Here is a 23411-nt window from a genome sequence, read left to right on the forward strand (position 1 = left end):
CAACTGATTAAATATAAACACAAGCTAATGAACTTTGGTTCAAGGGCATAACTTCCATCTTTTCCTCCTTCATGAAAGGGCTCTACTCTATTAATAAATTACTCTGAGGTAATTTATTTTACTTTGCATCTCACAAAGTAAAAGCTTATGAGTGTATGTTCCAAATTTTTCTTTATATTTTATACATATGCAAATGATATAGAATATCAAGCATGTGATCAGCTCTCACAAAAGCATTTTCACTACTGTGAGCGTGCATATGAATCACCTGGGGACCTTGCAAACCTGCAGACCCCGATGCAGTCGGTCTGGAGTGGGGTTGGAGAGGCTGCGTTTCTTACAAGCTTCCAGATGATGCTGAGGCTGTCAGTCCAAAAGCCACACACTTTGACAGGCAAGGGTCTAAAATACATTAAACCTCATCTTCCTGTTATTCCTAACTTAATATCCATCATATATTTCCTATTACCTGACAAAAGGGAATTTACAAACAGTGAAAGGTCTCTCAGATTTTAAAAAATATATGAATTTAAGCGTGCACGTGTGTGCACACACGCACACACATGCATACACACACACACACACACACACACACACACACCCTTAACTTTTGCAAATGACCTTACCTTCTCATTATGGGTTTATTGGTTTATCACATTACTCCCAGAGGGTTGCAATTTTGGAGATAAAGCTTTCCAGAAACTAATGGATTTCTTGTTGTCAGCACTAAGGCCCCTCTGTTTTACAGTGAAACTTGAAAGTATATTGATGGCATTTGTCTCTGCATTTCATAGGAAATAATCATCCAAACACTTGACGGTTTCTACCTCCCTCTTGGGAGAAGCAGCGTCTGCCCATTAAAGGCAGCAGTGTGAGAGTGCTCTTTTCCACCCACCTTCTTTGGCTATTTCACAAGCTTTTATTAGAATTCTGATGGCCTGTTTGTATTCTTTATTTTCCAGCATTTTGTCTGAGAGTAATCTGTAGGTCCTCAGGAGACTCTCGCAGGCCAACAAGTTGAGAACACGGCCTGTCTCATCCTTCCATATCCGCCCTTGCGTCAATTGATGGAAGGCTTCATAATGCTCCGCAGCTTCCAGAAGCTGACCTGAGGAATAAAAGCCATTCATAAATACCAACCACAGACCAGAACGTAGCTTCAGATATTCTGAAGACTTCTTGTGCTTTACTATTCAAGTGGGGTGAAGGAGGGTGGAACCAGGGATGCATTCAAGTCTTTCTAAGGCTGAAGAGGACTTCAGCTGATTGAAAGGAGCTATCTCAATATGGTTCTGAGATTCAGCACTGATTTTTTAAAATTAATTCCTTTATTTTAATTGGAGGCTAATTACAATATTGTGGTGGCTTTTGCCATACATTGACATGAATCAGCCATTGGTGTACATGTGTCCCCGATCCTGAATCCCCCTCCCACCTCCCTCTGCATCCCATCTGTCAGGGTTGTCCCAGTGCACCAGCTTTGGGTGCCCTGTTTCAAACATGGAACGTGGACTGGTGATCTATTTCACACATGGTAATACACATGTGTTAGGGCTATTCTCTCAAATCATCCCACCCTCGCCTTCTCCCACAGAGTCCAAAAGTCTGTTCTTTGTATCTGTGTCTCTTTTGCTGTCTTGCATATATGGTCATTGTTACCACCTTTCTAAATTCCATATATATGCGTTAACATACTGTATTGGTGCTTTTCTTTCTGACTTACTTCACTCTGTATAATAGGCTCCAGTTTCATCCACCTCATTAGAACTGATTCAAATGAGTTCTTTTTAATAGCTGAGTAATATTCCATTTTGTACATGTACCACAGCTTTCTTATCCATTCGTCTGCAGGTGGACATCTAGGTTGCTTCCATGTCCTTCCTAGCTATTGTGAACAGTCAGCACTGATTTTGGATGGACACTTGTTAAAGGGATATACTTGGGCTAGTAGAAATTAATGAGAATTGAATATGTTTAGGGATGGTGTGAATGTTAAGTAATAATTATTAACAAGAATCATATTAGCTAACATTTATTTGCTCAACATGATGCATGCAAGGGATGGTTGCCATGTACTATATATGCATTTCTCATTTAATCATCAAAACAGTCCTACGGAATATAGATTTGTTATGATTCCATTTTACAGAAGAAAAGAGTGAGGTTAAGAATTTTGCCCATGGGCTTCCCTGGTGGCTCAGTGGTAAAGAATTCACTTGCCAATGCAGGAGACACGAGTTTGATCCCTGACCTGGGAATACCTCACATGCCACGCAGCAACTGAGTCTGTGGGCCACAACTATCAAGTCTGTGCTCTAGAGCCTGGGAATCACAACTGTTGAGCCCACGTGCCACAACTACTGAAGTGTGAGCACCCTAGAGCTGTGTGCTCCACCAGAGAACCCACTGCAATGAGAACCCGAGCACCTCATCCAGAGGGTAGCCCCTTTTTGCTGCAAGTAGAGAAAATCCTGTGCAGCAACAAAGACCCTGCACAGCTAAAAATAAATAAATAATCAATTTAGGAAACTATTTTGCCCAAGACTGCATGGCCAGTGGCTTTGCAGATCTGGGCAGTCTGATTCCAGAGCCCATGTTCTAAACCTCTCTGCTGTCCTGTTATCCCAGTAAAGCATATTCTTCATTCTCAATAACTGAGGTATCTTGAGAGAGGGTGCATTTGCTACAGATTTCAAATGTAAATATTATGAAGCTTTAAACTACTTCTGAAAGTTTGAACTTTTCAAGGAGACTTTGTATACTCTGCTTAATTTTAAATAAAATAACAACTGCCCTTCTGAATTATATTTTATAATATAGTTGAAAATATATCTTCTCAAAGCCAAAACTCTAACTTACAGTCATTTGATTCCTTAAAATGTGAGCAAGCACATTTCTGGAAGGGTAGTTTGTAGTTCCCCACTATAGACTCTATTTCACTTGTGAACGGACTTATAGAAATGCCCACAAAATCCTATAGTAATATAGATACCAATGTTATAGTATTGGAATTACTTAACTGGAATTATCCAAAAAGGCACTTACATCTACGCATTCCAATAATACTATTTAAGAGTAACTGTAGGCTCCAAGTAGACAGTCTGAGTACCTATACCGCTTTTACCATTTCTGCTGTTTGCGTGCATGCGTGCTAAGTCACTTCAGTCATGTTCGACTCTGTGTGACCCATTGGATCACGGCTCACCAGGCTCCTCTGTCCATGGGATTCTCCAAGCAAGACTACTGGAGTGGATTGCCGTGCTCTCTTCCAGGGGATCTTCCCAACCCCAGGACTGAACTTCCACCTCTTATGTCTACCCACACTGGCAGGTAGGTTCTTTACCACGAGCGCCACCTGGGAAGCCCTTCTGCTGTTTAGCCTCGGGCTAATTACTACCCTCTTTGTGCCCAAATTTAAGGCTTCTGCAAACAAGATTATAGTGTAACTATTCAAGGTGTTATTGTGAGAAATGAATTACTATGTGTTCAATATCTGATACAGAGTAGGTACTCAATAAACATAGCTACTGTTACCAGCTGGCATAGTGATACTATTTTTTAAAAATCCACAGGCCAAATAAAACATAACCACTATTTATTTTTCTTTTAAGTACAACATATTCTTCCAACAAAATATGTAGTTGAGTCCTGATGAAAATATTATCACGACTGATTAAAGGACCCTATGTAGGACATATTAGGCTCAATTTCCTTAAATAAGATGCATGATAGAGGTGTTAACTAACCCTACAGTCAGAATCATTTTGCAACATGTAACTATATCAAATCAACACATTGTACACATTAAACATATATAATATTATATGTCAATTACATCTCAATAAAGCTAGAAAAATAAGCAACGGAAAAAAAGATGCATTGCACAGTACAGGTTGAACACTCCCCTGCTATGACTATTGTGTATAATTTCTTCCTATTGACTCACTAGAAAAGACCCTGATGCTGGGAAAGATTGAAGGCGGAAGAAGAAGGGACGACAGAGGATGAGATGGATGGATGGCATCACCGACTCAATGGACATGAGTTTGAGTAAACTCCGGGAGTTGGTGACGGACAAGAAAGCCTGGCGTGTTGCAGTCCATGGGGTCGCAAAGAGTTGGACAGGACTGAGCGACTGAACTGATTTTTGCATTGAATTTGTTATCAAAATAAATATTAAAATGCACATATAAAGAAGTAGTATTTTCAAAGAAATATGACAGAGATATATAATCAGGAAATGATCTGTACAAAAATTCAGTAAAGACATGACTAGTCTGAGCCCCTTGCAGAAGGAGGGTGTATCAGCAAAGAAACATGGGAGGGGGTGGCTTGTGATGCTGAGCTGTTTATAAACTTGTACTATGAAATTTTCACATGATAAAAGACTACAAAGACATAAATATGATATTACAGAAGAATATTTGATTACATGGACAGGTGCTTATGATAAGCGAAAATACTGAAGATTATCAGAAAACATTTACAAAGCTGTATCGGTGTTATCTGGGTGATGAATGGTTTGTTTTCTGTTTTTCTTTCTGATTACTGGCATTTGCTACTGTTTCTTGCATCAAAACGTGTTCAGTGTGTTAAAGGAAATATGTAATAGGAGCTATTTTAAAATAATGCCCAGTTCTTTTTCATTTTGATACAAATGCTCACGGTTGAGGTTTCCTGTCCTGTCTTTACATCTAACTGACAAATTTTCTCTTACCTCCCACAAAAGCGGGAACAGTTTTTCACCTCTCTCCTGCAGTACCACTCAGCAGAAACACCTTTCTCCAAATACCCACGACTCTCATTTCTTTTTTAAAACTCGAATGGAGCATTGACATATATGTGTGTTATGTTTCCTCTGTTAACTATATTTCTGCCTGTAAAGTGTAGCTCTGTATTCCTGGAAAGATTGTATATGAGAGTTCTTTTTTTTCCATCCAGCATCCATTTATTCATAAAGTATGGATACATATTTCTCTTTGGTCATGTAAATAGGGATGGATGGATACAGGGAACTGTGAGTAAACCAGAGAGTTCCAAAAAAAATTGGGGACTATATGGAGACTAAGAAGGGCCTGACAGCATCTGCGGTCACAGACAGCAACCCTAGGGTCCGAAGGTGTGTTATACAATAACAGATTCACTAAGAATTCCAGAAGGAGAGCCAGGAGAGGAAGCTCTGGGTAACCCAACTAATTATAATGATATGCAAATGATGCATAATGATGTAGACAGTATATGAGAAGTGGTAACTGGGTCCAAGATTTGATCCACGTCAGGCAAAAAGGAGAGGGGGAAAGTGGGGAAAGGAGATGTCGAGGAAATGGGGAGGGGGGATGAAGATGGGGAAGACAGGGAGAAAGGTGGGGACTGTGTCTCGGTATTCCAAACAGCCCAGACTTCTCTCTGGGTTACTGATGTCATCAGATTTCCTGCACAGGCTGTCTATGCAGAAATGAAATGAGAGGTTCTTGGGACATTGGTTTCAGTTAATTGGTATGGAAGGGGGCCTTGGAATGATTGAGAAATAGACTTTTCAGTTGAGTTTGATTTTTGATTAAGCAGTGGGGACTAGTATCAGTGTACTGCCTAGCTGATAATTACTAGCCAAAGTTAAGCTCTTTTGTGCTTGAGTTTCTGCTATTAGAAAGGAGTCTAGGCCAAGATACTCAGTAAAAGGTACAGACTACTGTTTCTCAAAGAGCGATGGCTGCTAGTCAAAAAAAGGTTTTTTCCCCTCATACATTATCCTAGTTAACTTTTCAAAACAACCTTTCAAACCTTTCAAAAGGTGTCTTCTTTTTACATCAAAGAGGACACCAAGGCTCACAAACATTAAATGACTCAAATTGCTAAAAGATGATGTTTAAGATTTAAATCCAGGATTGCCAAACCACCCCTAGAGCTTGGTTCTACCATATCAGAACAAGTTAGAAAACTTAGATGGAGTTACATGATGTGTTCCAGGTCTATAACTCTGTGCCCCTATTCAGGTAGTCATAGGAACTTCCAACATGAACGAACAGATACTACATACTGATATGCTTCTCACTGCTCTCCCTGAGGGAGTCTAATGTACAACCAGCTGTGTAGTCCGCATCTAAATTCTCTACTTTAACCTAAACTGGGAGGTGACACCCATGGGGTGAGGGTACCTAGGATGTCAAAAACATAGTCCCAACCTGTGATCACATCCAGCTACTCATGGCTTTATGTCTGCTTTCTCAACCACTCTGCTACAGAGGAGGTCCCGGGGGGTTCTGATCAGCCCTGTTTATTTATTTTTTAATTTTTATTGGAGCAGAGTTCATTTATAATGTTTCAGGTGTAAGGCACAGGAAATCAGTTATTCATATACATATATTCATTCTGAGACTCTCTTTCCATATAGGTTATTTTGAGCATTGAATTCCCTGTGCTATAACTAATAGTAGGTACTTATTAGTTATTAGTTATCTATTTTATATATAGTAGTGATCAGCACTGTTTTAAACTGAGGTGCCTATTTAGAGGAAGAAGAGTTTTCTAGCCCTTCTTGAATGTAGGGAATCATTTCTAAAGTTATCCAGTGGCATATAGGAGAGTAAGTAAGCCAGCAAGGATTTGATCCAAATAATCATAAGCATACAAATGACCTGGCTGTAATTTCTAAAGACTGGTCAGAATGTGAAAGTACATATTATGATATGGTATAATATTTGATTTAAAAATATTAAAATGTCTATGAAGGGAGCATATGAATTTAAATAGGAAAATATTTTCCTTTAAGCATGACTAACAATGTGATCATTTCCATCCAATTTGTATTTCCAACAGTGAAAGAAAAGAAAGTGAAATCGCTCAGTCGTGTCCGACTCTTTGCAATCCCATGGACTGTAGCCCACCAGGCTCCTCCATCCATGAGATTCTCCAGGCAAGAGTACTGGAGTGAGTTGCCATTTCCTTCTCCATCCAACAGTGAATAGGACTTTAAAGATTTTTTTACTTTATGAGTAAAGACTCATCTTAATATCAATTAGATATTTATTAGGACATAATGCACCCTGTTCTTATCTAAAAATTCTAAATTTAATATACCTGAGAGAAATAATATAAAAAGTCTTCAATCCAGTGATTATTTTGACAAAGCTAAATGTAAATATAAATGGAGATCCTAAGTCAGGTTTTCAAGTTTGGCTCATGGCAGCCCTTTACAGCTTCTTCAGCATGCTCAGTGTGTCTGCCCTTTGTTACCAGATGAGCTTTAATATATCAGGGCCAGGCAAGATTTCCAGATCCCACCATCAATCTTGCTGAAGGACAAGTGTCTAGACAGGCATCCTTCTCTGGCATTTTCAGGCATTAACATTACTTTTCATTGAGAAAGAGGGCAGAGAGAAGAAAAACAATTAGAACAAGGTATCACAAAAGTTTACTGAAAACCAAAGAGAGGAGGATTCAGGCACGTTCAGAGATGGTAAAGGCATCTTGAGGGGACATGAGCTTTATCTTCTTGCACCAGGAATTACTCATTACTATGAGTAACAAAGATCACAGGAGTAACTGTGGTAAGGAAGACATGCCGTGTCTCATCACTAGGAGTGCCTGGTTCTACACCAGAACAAAAATCCAGAGTTCCACTCATATTTCAAGCTGATCAGGGAAGAAAATGGAGCCAAGATGTTTTGCGGGAGTGATTGGAGATGGCCTTCCATCAATAATCAATTTATCTCAAGAACATGAGATACTATCAGAAAACATATCACAGTGGGAGACACACTGTGAACAACTGCATACGAGAGGAATCCAGGCGTGCACAGAAGTAGGCTCAGTCCCAAGTGTTTCTTGGTTTTTCTGGTTTGCTTTTGCTTTTGTAAACAATCATACAACATCTACAGATGTTGTTTATAGTTTTTCATCTAAAAGAAAGTGTACCCTTAAAATAAAACTGCTACAAAGGAGTTCCCTTTACCCAGAGCCCACATAAACAAGAAATCCTCCCATTTATTTAAAAATACAAACAAAAACCTGGACAGTGTTGTAAACTGCAAAATGTTTGGTAGGATGTTAAGATAAACACTATGTAGAAAAAACAAGGTTTTATATATTTGGGTGTTACCCAAATTGCTGCTTACCCCTCTTTCCTGGCACAACATCTCTGAAAGTTTATAGATATTTGTTGTATGACAGCAGATGTCTAGAACAAATATTAAGCAAAGGAGAATGTATATGGTCTCTCCCATTTTAGTTTTTTTTTTTTAAAGTAGGAAGATTGACTAGATATTAACACAAATGGGTTTAAATGTGAAGCTGCCATAAAAGCAGGAACATAAATGTAATTCTCCCAGCCGCTATTTTGATGCACATTTTTGATTCCATGAATATTTTATGAAATGGCCCAAACTAAAGCCATATAACATTCCTGCATTACTGATGCTTGCGCCCGTAAGCTACGAACATTAGAGGCATGATTGAGTGCATTAAAATGAACTCATTCAGCAGTGCATTGATTACTCGAAGGGGGAGGGAAAAGAAAAAAAGAAAAAAAAAAAAAAAAGAAGAAGTTGCTCCACTTAAGAAAACAGCACACGAATCTAAAGTTTGCAATATAATAAAGGTGAGAGCAAGTTTGAAATAAAATAATATTTCATAAATAGGCTGTGACTCTGTCTAGACTTGACATTAATTAGGCAAGGTGTTAATTATGTCCAAAGATGGCTTTGGAATTGTTCAGGTAATTTCAAATGTCACAATCTCTAAGACGCCCAGGCTGGCCTGCTTTAGCTCCATGCATCAGCAATTCTGAAAGTAGCTAATTATTTCCTTTTCTATCAACTTGTACATTTGCCAGTAAAAATAATGCTACAGGAACAATTGCATGAGAATAATTTGACAGGCTCATAAGGCCTACTTCTTCAGCAGCCTTGGTATAAGTCATAAGCATATTAAGTTGTAAATGGTGCACATTTCCTTAAAGAATTTAAGGAAATATTCCACTTTGGTTTAAAACAACAACCTAAAGGAACAATAAAGCTTTATGTATCTCATATTACATTTTAATCTGAAGCTACTGGACATCTTTGGCAGTTGGTACTATTCTGTATGATGTAGGCATAAACTCTGCTAGAAGCAATACTGAACAGCAGCAAAAGGAGAAAAATGTTATTACTACCTTTTTATTAAAACAAAAGACACTGCTGTCCATTTCAGTTTAACTGCATGAACAATTTACATTATCTTTGGGTTTTAACATTCAATTATGGTAATTATAAAGGCATGATCCATGCTGAAATATTAAGGGTCTGTCATACTTCCCAATGGAAACTATCACTTTTAAGGATTTATCTCTTACAAGGGGAGATGTGTTCTGTGTTCTCACCCACTGCACACCAGTGCAAGATGGAATGCCAGAAAACAAAGATTTTGTTTCTGAAACTCGAGAGCATCCCTAATAAACTGGGAAGACAATGTGCCCGGACCTTTCGAGTAGCTTCTCTGGGATGTCTAGAGAAAATGTAAGGTGGTGGTTCAGCTGGTAAAGAATCTGCCTGCAATGCAGGAGACCTGGATTCAATCCCTGAGTTGGGAAGGAAAAAATCCCTGGAGAAGGAAATAGCAACCCACTCCAGTATTTTTGCCTGGAGAATTCCATGCGTGGAGGAGCTTGGCAGGCTACAGTCCATGGGATCACAAAGAGTCGGACATGACTGAAGGAGTAACACTTTCAAGGTGCTATTTAAAAACTGGAATCCTTTCCTTATAATTTTGAGCAAAGATTTCAGATGGAAGTTGTAGGTGTGCTACCATGCCTCTTTTAAAGAATACAGGTCACTAAACCAAGACAATGAAAATAGGTCCCAGGAAGACAGAAAGGAAGGCATGGGAGAAATTCACCAAAGCCTTTATCACTGATGTTGGCAATGTTGGTGAGTTAATTTTTAAATTCCAAAAAATTTGCCAGGACTTCTGAAATATTCTGGAGGAACTGTTATCAACTGCTGTTGCTTGTGATTTTAGATAGCTGAATTGTGGTCAGTGCTGGACATGGTGCACAAACTTATAATACACCAATTATTATGCTCAGATGGTACTTTCTATCCAAGTGTTATAATTTCTAAGGATTAAGCATTAGGCAGCTTTGCTCTTAAATGTTCACACTTGGAAGTACTGAAATCTCTCCAATAATTTTTTAAAGGGTAAACCACTTGTATGCTGTATAAACAACAGGAAATTAATACTAGCCATTAAAAAGCCTATAGAGCTTTCTACCTCATCTTAAAATTGTAAGTAAAAAGTGTTGACAAACATAAAAGTCTAAGGAGAAATACAGTCAATATTGACATTAGATCAACTAATGAATTATTTTGCTCTGGACTTGATCAATCACGTAATTCTTACTTGAATTACAGATTGCTCATGATTTTAAATAAACCACGTTCTGATGACGTGTACTATGGTTACATGAGCCAAGAGAAAGGTGGGGAGTGTAGATGCTGAAGTATCACTATTGATTCCCCTATGGGAGATGAGGGGAATGAGGAGGATTTTCCCCATACATGGCTGTTCTGATTGAAATAAGTATCTGCCAATTTGGGGTATTACAAAAACCTAACTAACTGAAGGCCTTCCCTGGTGGCTCAGTGGTTAAGAATCCACCTGTGGTAAAGAAGACATGGGTTCGATCCCTGGGTCTTGCAGATCCCCTGGCAAAGGAAATGGCATCACACCCCAGTGTTCTTGCCTGGAGAATTAAAGGGACAGGGGCGACTGATGGGCTATAGTCCTCGGTACTGCAAAGAGCTGGGCGCAACTTAGCGACTAAACAACAACTAACAAAGTTATCTATTTAGGTGAGTATGGAGGGAGAAAAATCACGTTAATGGACTCCTTACCATGTGCCTAGCACTAACAGTAGTAAATATATATATATGCACACACATATATATATATACATATTGGCCAACCCAATATATCAGATGTGCATTTATGCATATATACGCATTTTCACCTTATTTAAAATCTTTATTTTTTACTGAGGTATAGTTGATTTACAATACTATATTAGTTCTGTTGTACAACAGTGTTCCAAATTTTTATAGATTATTAATGTTATGAAAACTGGCTACATTCCCTGTGCTGTGCAATATGCCCTTATAGCTTACTTGTTTTGTGCATAGCAGTTTGTACCACTTAATTCCCTGCCTCTCTTTTGTCCCTCTTCCCTTTCATCTCTTCACTGGTAACCACTAGTTTGTTCTTGTTATCTGGGAGTCTGCTTCCATTTTGTTATATTCATTTGTTCTTTAGATTGCACATGTGTGATAACAGTATCTATATTTTAGGGATAAAGACAATGAGCATCAGGGGTTCTCTGGCCTAAATTCACATACCAAGCAGGTGGCAGAGCTGACGCCCAAAGCTCATGATGGCTTTACTTGTTCAAGGTGACCCGTTTTTGGAAACTGTTCAGTGTTTGACTTAAAAGCAAAGACCCCAACGCCAGGATATCATTGGACCTCTTCCACGCTTTCTTTAAAGGTTCTGAGACAAGGAGAGCAGTGCCAACCTCAGGGTGTGGCTGAAAGGGGCACTGAGAAAGCTGTGTCAGCACCCCTGATGAGCCTCTTCTATGGAGTGCTTCAAATGTAAATGCTATGGAACACTATCACTTATTCAAATGGAAAGCCTTTAAGACACTAGTTGCAAACAGCACGCGTCATCCAGCTTGCGCCCAGCACCCCTTTCACTCTTGGTCAGTGGCCCCTCCTAGGAGATATTTCTGGGGCAGTGCCTCTGCTCAGAGAGACAAGAGGAAATACTGCTTTCAGAACGGTGCATCCAGTGGGGCAAGAATTGCAGCCTTGGTGCCTCTATTCAAGACCTCCTTGCAAAGCTTTGAAAAAGAGAAACCCACTACAGAGCAGGCACCTCTGAATGAAGCTTCCTCTCTGTACTACTCGTTAAGCAGTAAATAATTAAATCACCCTGAAAAAGACAGGTAAAATACAAGCTGCAATGTCAGTAACACAGACATGAAAGAGAAGGGGAAGAAAATGAATTAAAAAAAAAAAGGCAATGAAATAATTCATTTGAAGCTCTAATAAAGTTTCATTTGCAGTCTTGTTTAAAGATATATCAGACTTTAGGGATGTAACCTAATTACATTTTTATTCTAAGTTCCATTCAAAGATCTTGGACTTTGATTCTTTAACACAGATCAAACATGGAATAATTTTCTTGTGGCTATCAATACTTAAAAAGGATCTCTTCATTAAATACTATAAGGTCTTAGGAACATGTACACATGGCAGATGGAGAATAAACTGACATGCCCCAAAAAGTGACAATTAATTTATGTAGAAATAGCAATGCTAATCACTTAACTTCTGGAAAAAAAAAAAGCCTTTTAAACTACGACATTCACTTTTATTCAAATATAAAGTGACTCAGTTTCTAATATTGATCAAGTCAGATGCACCTTAGATAATGTATACCAGTGCCCATTTCTGAAATCCAGTCTTGGAATTTACCCAGGAAACGAAATACTGGAAGTAGTAAGTCTCGAAATCATGCAGAGATTAAAGGGGAGCTGCTTTCACAGGCCTGCAGTCAGTCTAACAGCCTCAGTGAAGGGTGGGTGTTGAGAGTAATCGGTGCTCATACTTAGACACTTTCTGGACTGGATTTATTTCACATGTTTACTAGGAAACCTGAATAGAATTACATGTTTCCTCTTCCAGAGAATCTTCTTTGAAAAGTTTCCTCCAAAGGGACTTTTAAGATGCTAGGACCTTTTAAGTAAACCTTAAAAATGCATTTCAATACACAGTATGTGAAGACAAATACGGTTTGATTCCACTTATATGGCGCTCAGTTGTGTCTGACTCTTTGGGACCCCATGGACTATAGCCCACTAGGCTCCTCTGTCCATGGAATTCTCCAGTCAAGAACACTGCAGTGTGTTGTCATTTCCTTCTCCAGGGGATCTTCCTGACCCAGGGATCCAATCCAGGTCTCCAACATTGCAGGCAGATTTACCGTCTGAGCCACCAGGGAAGCCCAGATGTATATTTTAATCATTTGTCTAGTGCTTCAATATTCAGATTATTTCTCCATTATAAATTATGTTACAATTAACCTCTTTGGGTATTTTTCCATCAGTTCAGTTTAGTTCAATCGCTAAGCTGTGTCCGACTCTTTGCGACCCCACAAATCACAGCACACCAGGACTCCCTGTCCATCACCAACTCCCAGAGTTCACTCAAACTCATGTCCACTGAGTCGGTGATGCCATCCAGCCATCTCATCCTCTGTCATCCCCTTCTGCTCCTGCCCACAATCCCTCCCAGTAACAGGGTCTTTTCCAATGAGTCAACTCTTCGCATGAGGTGGTCAAAGTATTGAAGTTTCAGCTTCAGCATCAGTCCTTCCAATGAACACCAGGACTGATCTCCTTTAGGATGGACTGGTTGGATATCCTTGCAGTCCAAGGGACTCTCAGGAGTCTTCTCCATCACCACAGTTCAAAAGCATCAATTCTTTGGCACTCAGCTTTCTTCACAGTCCAACTCTCACATCCATACATGACCACAGGAAAAACCATAACCTTGACTAGACAGACCTTTGTTGGCAAAGTAATGTCTCTGCTTTTCAATATGCTATCTAGGTTGGTCATAACTTTCCTTCCAAGGAGTAAGCATCTTCTAATTTCATGGCTGCAGTCACTATCTGCAGTGATTCTGGAGCCCCAAAAATAAAGTCTGACACTGTTTCCACTGTTTCCCCATCTATTTACCGTGAAGTGATGGGACCGGATGCCATGATCTTCGTTTTCTGAATGTTGAGCTTTAAGCCAACTCTTTCACTCTCCTCTTTCACCTTCATCAAGAGGCTTTGTAGCTCCTCTTCACTTTCTGCCATAAGGGTGGTGTCATCTGCATATCTAAGGTTATTGAGATTTCTCCCAGCAATCTTGATTCCAGCTTGTGCTTCTTCCAGCCCAGCGTTTCTCATGATGTACTCTGCATATAAGTTAAATAAGCAGGGTGACAAGATACAGCCTTGACATACTCCTTTTCCTATTTGGAACCAGTCGGTTGTTCAACGTCCAGCTCTAACTGTTGCTTCCTGACCTGCATACAGATTTCTCAAGAGGCAGGTCAGGTGGTCTGGTATTCCCATCTCTTTCAGAATTTTCCACAGTTTATTGTGATCCACACAGTCAAAGGCTTTGGCATAGTCAATAAAGCAGAAATAGATGTTTTTCTGGAACTCTCTTGCTTTTTCCATGATCCAGCGGATGTTGGCAATTTGATCTCTGGTTCCTCTGCCTTTTCTAAAACCAGCTTGAACATCTGGAAGTTCGCGGTCACATATTGTTGAAGCCTGGGTTGGAGAATTTTGAGCATTACTTTACTAGCGTGTGAGTTGAGTGCAATTGTTCCATATATATATTTTAATTTCTAGTAGTGAAATTAGCAGATAAAGATGTATGGAAAATTTTGTAGTTGCTATGCATTGCTACATTGCTTTCTAACACCATTTAAATGATTTACATTATCACCAGCAATATATATAAGTATTATTTTAAGGAACCAGGATTGCTTTGTTTTTGCATTTTAAGAAGTGTTAACTGGTCTTTTCCCTGACCCTTAGTGTCACCCCTATAGCATCTCTTCTTGAATATCAACCGTAGAGATCATGAACACTTATAAAATTAATCCCCAGGGAACAATTTTTTTCTTCTATTTCCCACCCAAGCTACTATGCTTCAAAGAATTTCCTTGTTTGTAGGCAGTAGCCCAGCATCCATGTGGAACAACAGGGATCAGCAGATAAAGCCTGCAGGCTCTTGATACCAGGAGAATATGTACCTACTAAGCACCTACTGCATACACAATAGTAATCCCACCACTTGGAAAGGCAGCAGAAAAGTTATTCATGGAAGCAAGGCTTCCCCTTTCAAATACACTTAATGTTTTAAAGGAAAATTAAAGAAGTTAACAGTTTTTAAGGACTGATCTTTCAATAGCTATTTAAGTGACCATACAGAGTAGAGCTGGAAGTGAACTCAGAGCAATCCTGCCCCTACTCCCTCACTGTAGAGACAAGGAGAGCAAGATCTACCACGATTAAATAACTCACCCAGATACACATAGTTGTCTAGCACACAGCAGTGTCAAAAGTGAATCTAAGGTTATTGTCCAATCTAAGTTTTTCTTCTGCTGGACTTCATCTCTAGCCTGATGCTCAAATGCCCTTCGGTTAACTATGCAGACCAAAATGGTCATCCAATGTCTAAACATCCATGACTAATGTTTGCCATATATCTTTATTATATCTTTATATAATGAACTTATCATAGATCTCATATTTTTATTAAAGCGTTTGTCCCATGTTTCTAATATCCTTGTAGATTTGGACTTCCCTTGCTATCCAAGAACCAATCAATAATTAACACCCCCCCTCACTTTTCTTCATGATTAACAAGATGATTGGATCTCTGATAGTTCTTTAATCTTCATCGTTATTATTTTTATCAACTGTAAAAACCTTCTGTCCTTCTCTTTGCTTCGTAATTCAATGAAATCTTTAAAAATTAGCTAGTTTCACTTTCCAAATAAAAGAGCACACACACAAGAACCAATTCTAATAGTGTGAAATTGCATTTAAAGCAAAATAAGTCTGCCACCATTCCACAGCACTGGTGCCTTTCTCCAGGGCTGTCTCAGTTAAGATTTTGTATATTTGATGGGTTTTAAATCCTCTCAACAGAGCTTACATCGCTATTAATTTTTAATAAAATGAAAGAGAAAATAAAATACCACACTAAAAACTGATATATCCTTTGCATTTCTTTTAGTTATTAAGGCTGTTTTTCTATTAAACTGGCAAACATTATTCCATGACGAATAAGAAATTACCATGAAATTTCTATCCATTTGATGTAGCATCTTTGACAATATTAAAATCTTTGATTACATTATTATATTTCAACCTTTTTTTGAGAACTGAATACTGTGACGATAAATTTCATTTCAAATGCTGAAGAATAAAAATATTCACCAAATGAAGTCATTTTTGTAATAGAAGATAGAGTAAGGTAAAAAGCCAAAACTCTAAGAAGAGATTGTTTATATTAGATATTAAGGAGTTTTAAAAAATTTTTTCTTATATTATTTTAGATAATATTCAATTAATCACCACCCACAATAAGTGTTTAAAACAAGAGAACATTACATCCTTCTCATGTCCAATTATATCATCTTCCACTATTATATTCCTTTATTTTTTCCTAAAAAAAACCCCATTTTTTTAGTTAATAAAAATCACTGACACTATATCGAATATTGTATTAGTTTCCTGAGGCTGCTATAACAGAGAATCACAAACTTGGTGGTTTAAATAACAGAATATACTTTCTCATAGTCCTGGAGGTTGGAAGTCCAAAATCAAGGTGTGGGTTAGCAAGGCTAGTTCCTCCTGGAGCTTGTCGGGGAGAATCTGTTCAATACCTCACTCCTAGCAGGTGTTCTTTGGATACTTTTTTTTTGGCTGAGGCACGTGGGATCTTAGCTCCCCAACCAGGGGTCGAGTCTGTACTCTTGGCATTGGAAGGTAAGTCTTACCTAGTGGACCACCAGGGAGGTCCCCTGGTCCTTGGCCTGTAGATGAGGTTCTCCTTATGTCTTCACATCTTCCCTCTGTACGTCTTTCTCTGCACCCAAATTTGCCCATTTTATAAGGATGCCGGTCATATCAGATTGGGGCCACCTAATTACCTCATTTCAACTTGATCGTTCACCAAGACTCTATTTCCAAATAAGGTCACATTCACATATACTTGAGGTTAATTCAACCTCTTGGGGACTCCCCTGGTGGTCCAGTGGTTAAGAGTCTGCCTGCCAATGCAGGGGACATGGGTTTGATCCCTGGTCAGGGAAGATTCCAAATGCCATGGGAGCAACTAGGTTCGTGTGCCTTAGCTACTGAACCCACGCTGCAGAGCCCATAAGCCAAAATTACTGAAGCCCGCACCTAGAAGGGCTTCCCTGGTGGCGGGGAGTATGCTCCTCAACAAGAGAAGCCCTGCAGGGAGAAGCCCGCATACCACAACTAGCGAGTAGCCCACTGACCACAAGCAGAGAATGTCGATGCGCAGCAGTGAAGACCCAGGACAGACAAAAATAAACAAGTAAATTAAAATGTTTAAAAGAAGGCCTTTTCTTAAAAAAAAAAAGGAAAACTCAACATCTCTTGATGGGTCCTAATTCAATCCATAGCAAATATGATTGAAATTTTTCTCTAAATGAGTATCAGATTCATACGTAGTATGGTCCCGTCTTGGTTGTGTACGGTACTGAGAGCTGTCAGCACCAACACTGGGGAAGCAAAGGAAGGCAGGGCAGCACATCTGGCTCCAGGATAAGAGACTGCAGGCTGGGGGGAAAAAGGCTTATTATCCCACTAAAGCCAGACACAACTAGTATCTCAGACATGGTTATGAGTGAGATGCATGTGGGAGCCCGTGCCAGTGGCAAATCTGAGCTCAAGCAGAGAGGAGACAGGGTGGGGATTGGAGGGCTCCTTTACTTTCTGAAGAGGCATCCAATGAAGGATGGGGGTCCAATGGTCTGGCAGATGATGGATCTGAAAATATGAACATACACAGAGAGATACAGAAGGCAAGGTGGAAGGGAAGAAAGCCAGGCTGTTGATGGCTACAATGAAAAGAGTCCCAGAAATTTATGAGTCAAACTCCAGGTTGAGCAGAGCCAGAAACTCTATCCTGAACAGTGCTGAGGCCCAACTGTGTGTCGTGATCAATTCTAAAAGTGTTGCCAATAATTTTTTTTTTAATTTTATTATTTATTTATTTTTTACTTTACAATATTATATTGGTTTTGCCATACATCAACATGAATCTGCCATGGGTGTACATGTGTTCCCAATAATTTTTATAACACGAAACAACTGAGCTTTTGGAATGCTTTTTTTTTTTTAACATATAACGATGATTTACCCATTTTTAAGAGTTCCTTGGAGAAGGAAACGATACCCCACTCCAGTATTCTTGCCTGGAGAATCCCATGGACAGAAGAGCCTGGTGGGGTTCATGGTGTCGCACAGAGTCGGACATGACTGAGTGAATGGGCACACGTTTTTAAAAGTCCTACTCATTTGAATCCTGGTGCTTTTTCTAGGTGGGAGAGAGAGACTGTAGAACTTCAGGGAGCATAAGACCCTCGGCCTGCTTTCCTTTTACCACAGCCCATGATCTGTGGTGGCGTTACTACTCTGCCTCAGGGGCAGATCTGCGGGTTGAGATCTCGGCATTTTCACAAAAATGTTGTCTAAGTCAATATTAACAATCATATTTTTTGCTTGAGAAAACAGGTTGAGAAAGGCAACCATCCTGCACAGAATCACTGCCCCAAGGCTGGGGCAGCTGGAAAATAAAAATATAAGGATACAAAAGCCTATGAATATTAGGTGGTGAGCAGGGCTACAGGGCTTTTTTCTTTTGAGCAGATATACTGGTATGGTTCGAGGCCACCCAGTGTCTCTAGGCTTCCCTGGTGGCTCAGACGGTGAAAAAAAAAAAAAAAAAAACCTGCGTGCAGTGTGGGAGACCTGGGGTCCTATGCCTGGGTTGGGAAGATCCCCTGGAGAAGGGAATGGCAACCCAATTCAGTATTTGCGCCTGGAGAATTCCGTGGACAGAGGAGCTTGGTGGGCTTTGCATGGGATTGCAAAGAGTTGGACATGAGTGAATGACTAAAACAACAACAACGTCCCTAGAGGCATAGGATGAGAGTCTGAGTATTCATGGCAAGGATCTACGTGTAACATGTGTGTCTCTAAAGCTGTACTTCAGCAGTGAAAACCTGTTCTGAGAATGTCCACAGACAGCTAGATGTTTCGAGCTGTATGCATTACCTGAGATGATGGTTCAGTGGGGCTGAGTGCCAGAGATACTTTCAGGGTAGATTATCTTGAGGACAGCAGATCAGACTCCCTTGATTTCTCAGATAAGGCATCTAGAGAATCTGTGAAACTGGTTCAATGCTCTCATTTGATGGGTTTCTGAAGTGTCTGTGAGCAGTTTCCAATGCTGACAATCACATCTGCTATTTGTGTATTTTTGACATCTCTGCTCTCATGGTTGGTGGTTCTTCCACACTGAGTTACTGAATTAGCCTAGAGGGAGCTTTGAGAGATTTCAGTGAAGGGAATGAGAAGTCCAGACTGAGTGAGTGAGCTCAAGTTTTGGATCCCAATTTCAAGACCCATATCAGGTAATAAGTCTCTGTGGTAGCACTTCAAGACAGGATCAGCCAAGTAGACCACTATTTCCTCCTGGATTTACTCTTCAATAATGATAATCAGGGGATGTTGAAATAGTTTAGGACCCTGTTTTGCCTAAACTATTGCAGACTTGTGATGGAGTGATTCTGATCCAGAGGGATGGTATAGAGAGGGAGGAGGGAGGAAGGAGGGGGGTTCAGGATGGGGAACACGTGTATACCTGTGGCGGATTCATGTTGATGTATGGCAAAACCAATACAATGTTGTAAAGTAATTAACCTCCAATTAAAATAAATAAATTTATATTTAAAAAGTAAAGAAAAAAGTCGCCTATTTTTATTTTCTGGATCATAAATATGTTGCTCATCTATTATATTCAAACAATATAGAAATCTGTTATAAAATGCATCTATGTTTTCTACATTAAAAATAGAAATGGAATTTTTGGGAGACTAAGTTATGTTAGTAAATTTAAAAAAGATTTGTAAAGTGTCTCAAAATGTTAAAATGGAAGTGTTTGGAAAAGCACAAAGACATTATATATCACATCCCAAAGGAAAGCTTTAGTGTGACATTTTCAGAGAAACAGCCAAAAGCCATTCACAAGACTTATGAAATCTTTCATTCAAATGAGGGCATGCAAGTGTTGGAGATTGTATCTGTCAAAGTTAGATGAGGCTGCACCATGGTAGTAAACAGACCCTGAAATCCCAGGGGCTTAGACAAAGTAATTTTCTCGTTCAGGTGAAGTCCCCTTAGGATAGAGTGACTCTCTTGAGCAGCTCCCCTCCAAATGCTCATTCAGGGAGCAGGCTGCTTCCAACTCAAGATTTCACCATCCCATCATAATTCCTCCATGGCCATCATGGCAAAAACAGAGGTAAAAGGAAGGACTCAGCTGCTCCTCCAAGCTTCAGCCTGGAAGTGAGTACTCGTAAACCACTGGCCAGAATTTGCACTTTTATAGTGACTGACACATGGCACTCAATAAGCGGTGGCTCTTATTACTATAATCATTGGAAAATAGCATTTTGACTGGCTGGATAAGAGTTTATTGTATATAATTTATTGTTGTTCACCCGCCTAGTCATGTCATTCTATTTTCTTTGTGTGCATGACTCTTTGTGACTGCAGCATGCCAGGCTTCCCTGCCCTTCACTATCTCCCTGAGTTTGCTTGAACTCATGTCCACTGAGTCTGTGATGCCATTCAACCATCTCATCCTCTGTCGCCCCCTTCTGCCTTCAATCTTTCCCAGCCATTGGGGTCTTTTCCAATGAGTGGGTGTTTCCCAGCAGGTGGCCAAAATTATTGCAGCTTCAGCTTCAGCATCAGTCCTCCTAATGAATATTTAGGATTGATTTCCTTTAGGATTGACTGGTTTGATCTTCTTGCTGTCCAAGGGACTCTCAAGAGTTTTCTCCAACACCACAGTTTGAAAGCACCAATTCTTCAGCTCTCAGCCTTCTTTATGGTCCAACTCTCACATCCATACATGACTACCAGAAAAACCAGACCTTTGATGAGACGAACCTCTGTCAGCAAACTAATGTCTCTCCCTTTTAATAAGCTGTCTAAGTTTGTCACGGCTTTTATTCCAAGGAGCAAGCATCTTTTAATATCATGGCTGCAGTCACCATCCTCAGTGATTTTGGAGTCCAAGAAAACAGAATGTCACTTTTTCCACTTTTCCCCCTCCTCTATTTGTTATGAAGTGATGGGACCAGATGTAATGATATGAGTTTTGAATTTTAAGCCAGCTTTTTCACTCTTCTCTTTCACCTTCATCAAGAGGCTCTTTAGTTCCTCTTCGCTTTCTGCCATTAAGGTGGTATCATCTGCATATACGAGGTTGTTGATTACAGCTTGTGATTCATCCAGCCCAGCATTTCACATGATGTACTCTTCATATAAGTTAAATAAGCCCCGTGACAATATACCTGTCACCTGATGTACTCTTGATATACTCCTTTCCCAATTTTGTACCAGTCTGTTGTTCCACGTCCAGTTCTAACTGTTGCTTCTTGACCTATATACAGGTTTCTCAGTAGGCAATAAGGTGGTCTGGTATTCCCATCTCTTTAAGAATATTCCACAGTTTGTTGTGTTTCATCAAATGTGCATCATTCGTTGTGACACAGTCAAAGGCTTTAGCGTAGTCATGAGGCCATAAGTAGGTGTTTTTCTGAAATTCCTTTGCTTTTCCTATGATCCAGCAGATGTTGGCAATTTGATCTCTGGTTCCTTTGCCTTTTCTAAATCCAGCATGGTCATCTGGAATTTCTCAGTTCATGTACCGCTGAAGCCTAGCTTGAAGGATTTTGAGCATAATCTTGCTAGCATGTGAAATGAGGGCAGTTGTGTGATAGTCTGAGTATTCTTTGGTACTGCCTTTCTTTGGGACTGGAATGAAACACCTGACCTTTTCCAGTCCTGTAGCCACTGCTGAATTTTCTAAATTTGCTGGCATAATGAGTGCACTACTTTCACAGCATCATCTTTTAGGATATGAAAGAGCTCAGCGGGAATTCCCATCACATCCACTAGCTTTGTTTGTGGTAATGCTATGTGTGTTAAGTGTTTTTTTCTTACCAATTTGTAAATGTTCTTTATATAATAATTATACTAATCTGTTATCCTATTTGTTTCCAATAATTTCAAGTTTTAGCTTCTCTTTAATTAAACGAAGTCTTCAATAAATAATTTTTCTTGATGTATCAAATCTGGCAGTATTTCTGAAAGAGGGGAAGCTATTTCACTAGCTTCCTGTTTCCATGAGGGGACCTCCTGTCTCCTTCCCTGTTTACTTCTTACCACAGAGAAGGAGCAACAATATCTCTGACTGGTGAAATCCTAAACTTTCATTTTCTCTAGCCTCTGTTCTCAAGTGCCATGCTGAAGTTCACAGGCACAAGCTTAGAACCCACAGGAGAGTCTGAGCATGAGCTGACTTTCAGCAACTAGGTGGTTATGATGAATTCTGTGAGATAATCGATTTGATTTGAACAGATATAAGCTCTGTTCCCCACCTAGCCTTAGCAATGATGATCTATTTGATTCCCGTATTTATTCTGACTTGGTTCTGAGCTTGGAGCAGTGAGAAGATATCATTATCTTTCCATAAATCCCATCACTTTTCTTTGCACTTTGTTCCACTGTTTTTATGTTTCAAAGGTCTTTCCCATCTAAGACTAAAATAAATGCTTGCTTATAGTTTCTATTTTTTTATAGTTTATGTTTAACTGTTTCTTATAAAATTTAATCTTAAAATAAGTCATTGATGTAATTAACATTACCATAAAATGTTTAAAAAATCATAAAAATTTAAATCACACAATTTTAAACATTCCTTCAAAGGAGTGTATATTGTATACAACACAATTTTTATACTTAGTATTTTCTATCTCCAAAATTACTGACATTTTGTATACACTTAATATTTAACCAGTTCCAGTATATACTGTCAGTTCTTTTATATTAGGACTTCCTTCTTCTTAAAATTTGTACCTTTGATTTATCTCTTGTTGGGTTACAGAATATGGCATACAGGGAAACTACATTCACAGTGTGCTTGCTGAAGCTTGCATAGGTAAGAATATCTTCCAGTTGCTTCACATGGGAATAGAACTTACTTCTGTAGCCTACTCTGAAGTTTATTAGCAGCCCATTCTCTTTCCCCTACCCTCAAATCCCCTGGACTCTACTTATTTGTTTGTTTCATGGCATTTTTTGTTGCAAAGGAGAAAAAAATGAGACTATCTAATTTTGCTTTCCATGCAGGCAATCTGTGTTTTCTCTTCAGATAAAGGTGAGAATCTGTCTTAATCCAGGTCGTTCAAAAAATTTCCTGAGAATTATCTAGTTATGGATCTTTCCTTATATTTTTGACTAGAACATAAAGAGCTATTTCAATCTGCATACTCATCATTTGGGGGGGTCAAGAAAGCTTTCTTAAAATGTCTTTGGTTATTGTTTTCATTTTAGCTATTATCTACTCTATCTCAGAAACTTCCAAATTTATAATGTCATTGTTTTCATTTCTTAGTCTTTCACCTGCATTTCGGGAAAACATTCCAAGTCTGCCTGCCCTCAACACCCCTGATTTAATATTCCGTGGCGTCAAC

At 39.3% G+C, this 23411-nt stretch overlaps 1 protein-coding gene across 1 annotated transcript in view; it reads right to left on the bottom strand.

Moving 5' to 3' along the window:
- The window catches only part of TTC29 (tetratricopeptide repeat domain 29), a 259564-nt gene that overhangs the window by 176586 nt on the left and 59567 nt on the right, over positions 1-23411 (bottom strand). Inside the window, exon 7 of the mRNA XM_005691202.2 lies at positions 896-1108. Coding sequence (XP_005691259.1) covers positions 896-1108 — 213 coding nt within the window. The remainder of the gene's footprint in view (positions 1-895; positions 1109-23411) is intronic.

This window comes from Capra hircus, chromosome 17 (genome assembly GCF_001704415.2).
Source record: "Capra hircus breed San Clemente chromosome 17, ASM170441v1, whole genome shotgun sequence".
Classification (NCBI taxonomy): domain Eukaryota; kingdom Metazoa; phylum Chordata; class Mammalia; order Artiodactyla; family Bovidae; genus Capra; species Capra hircus.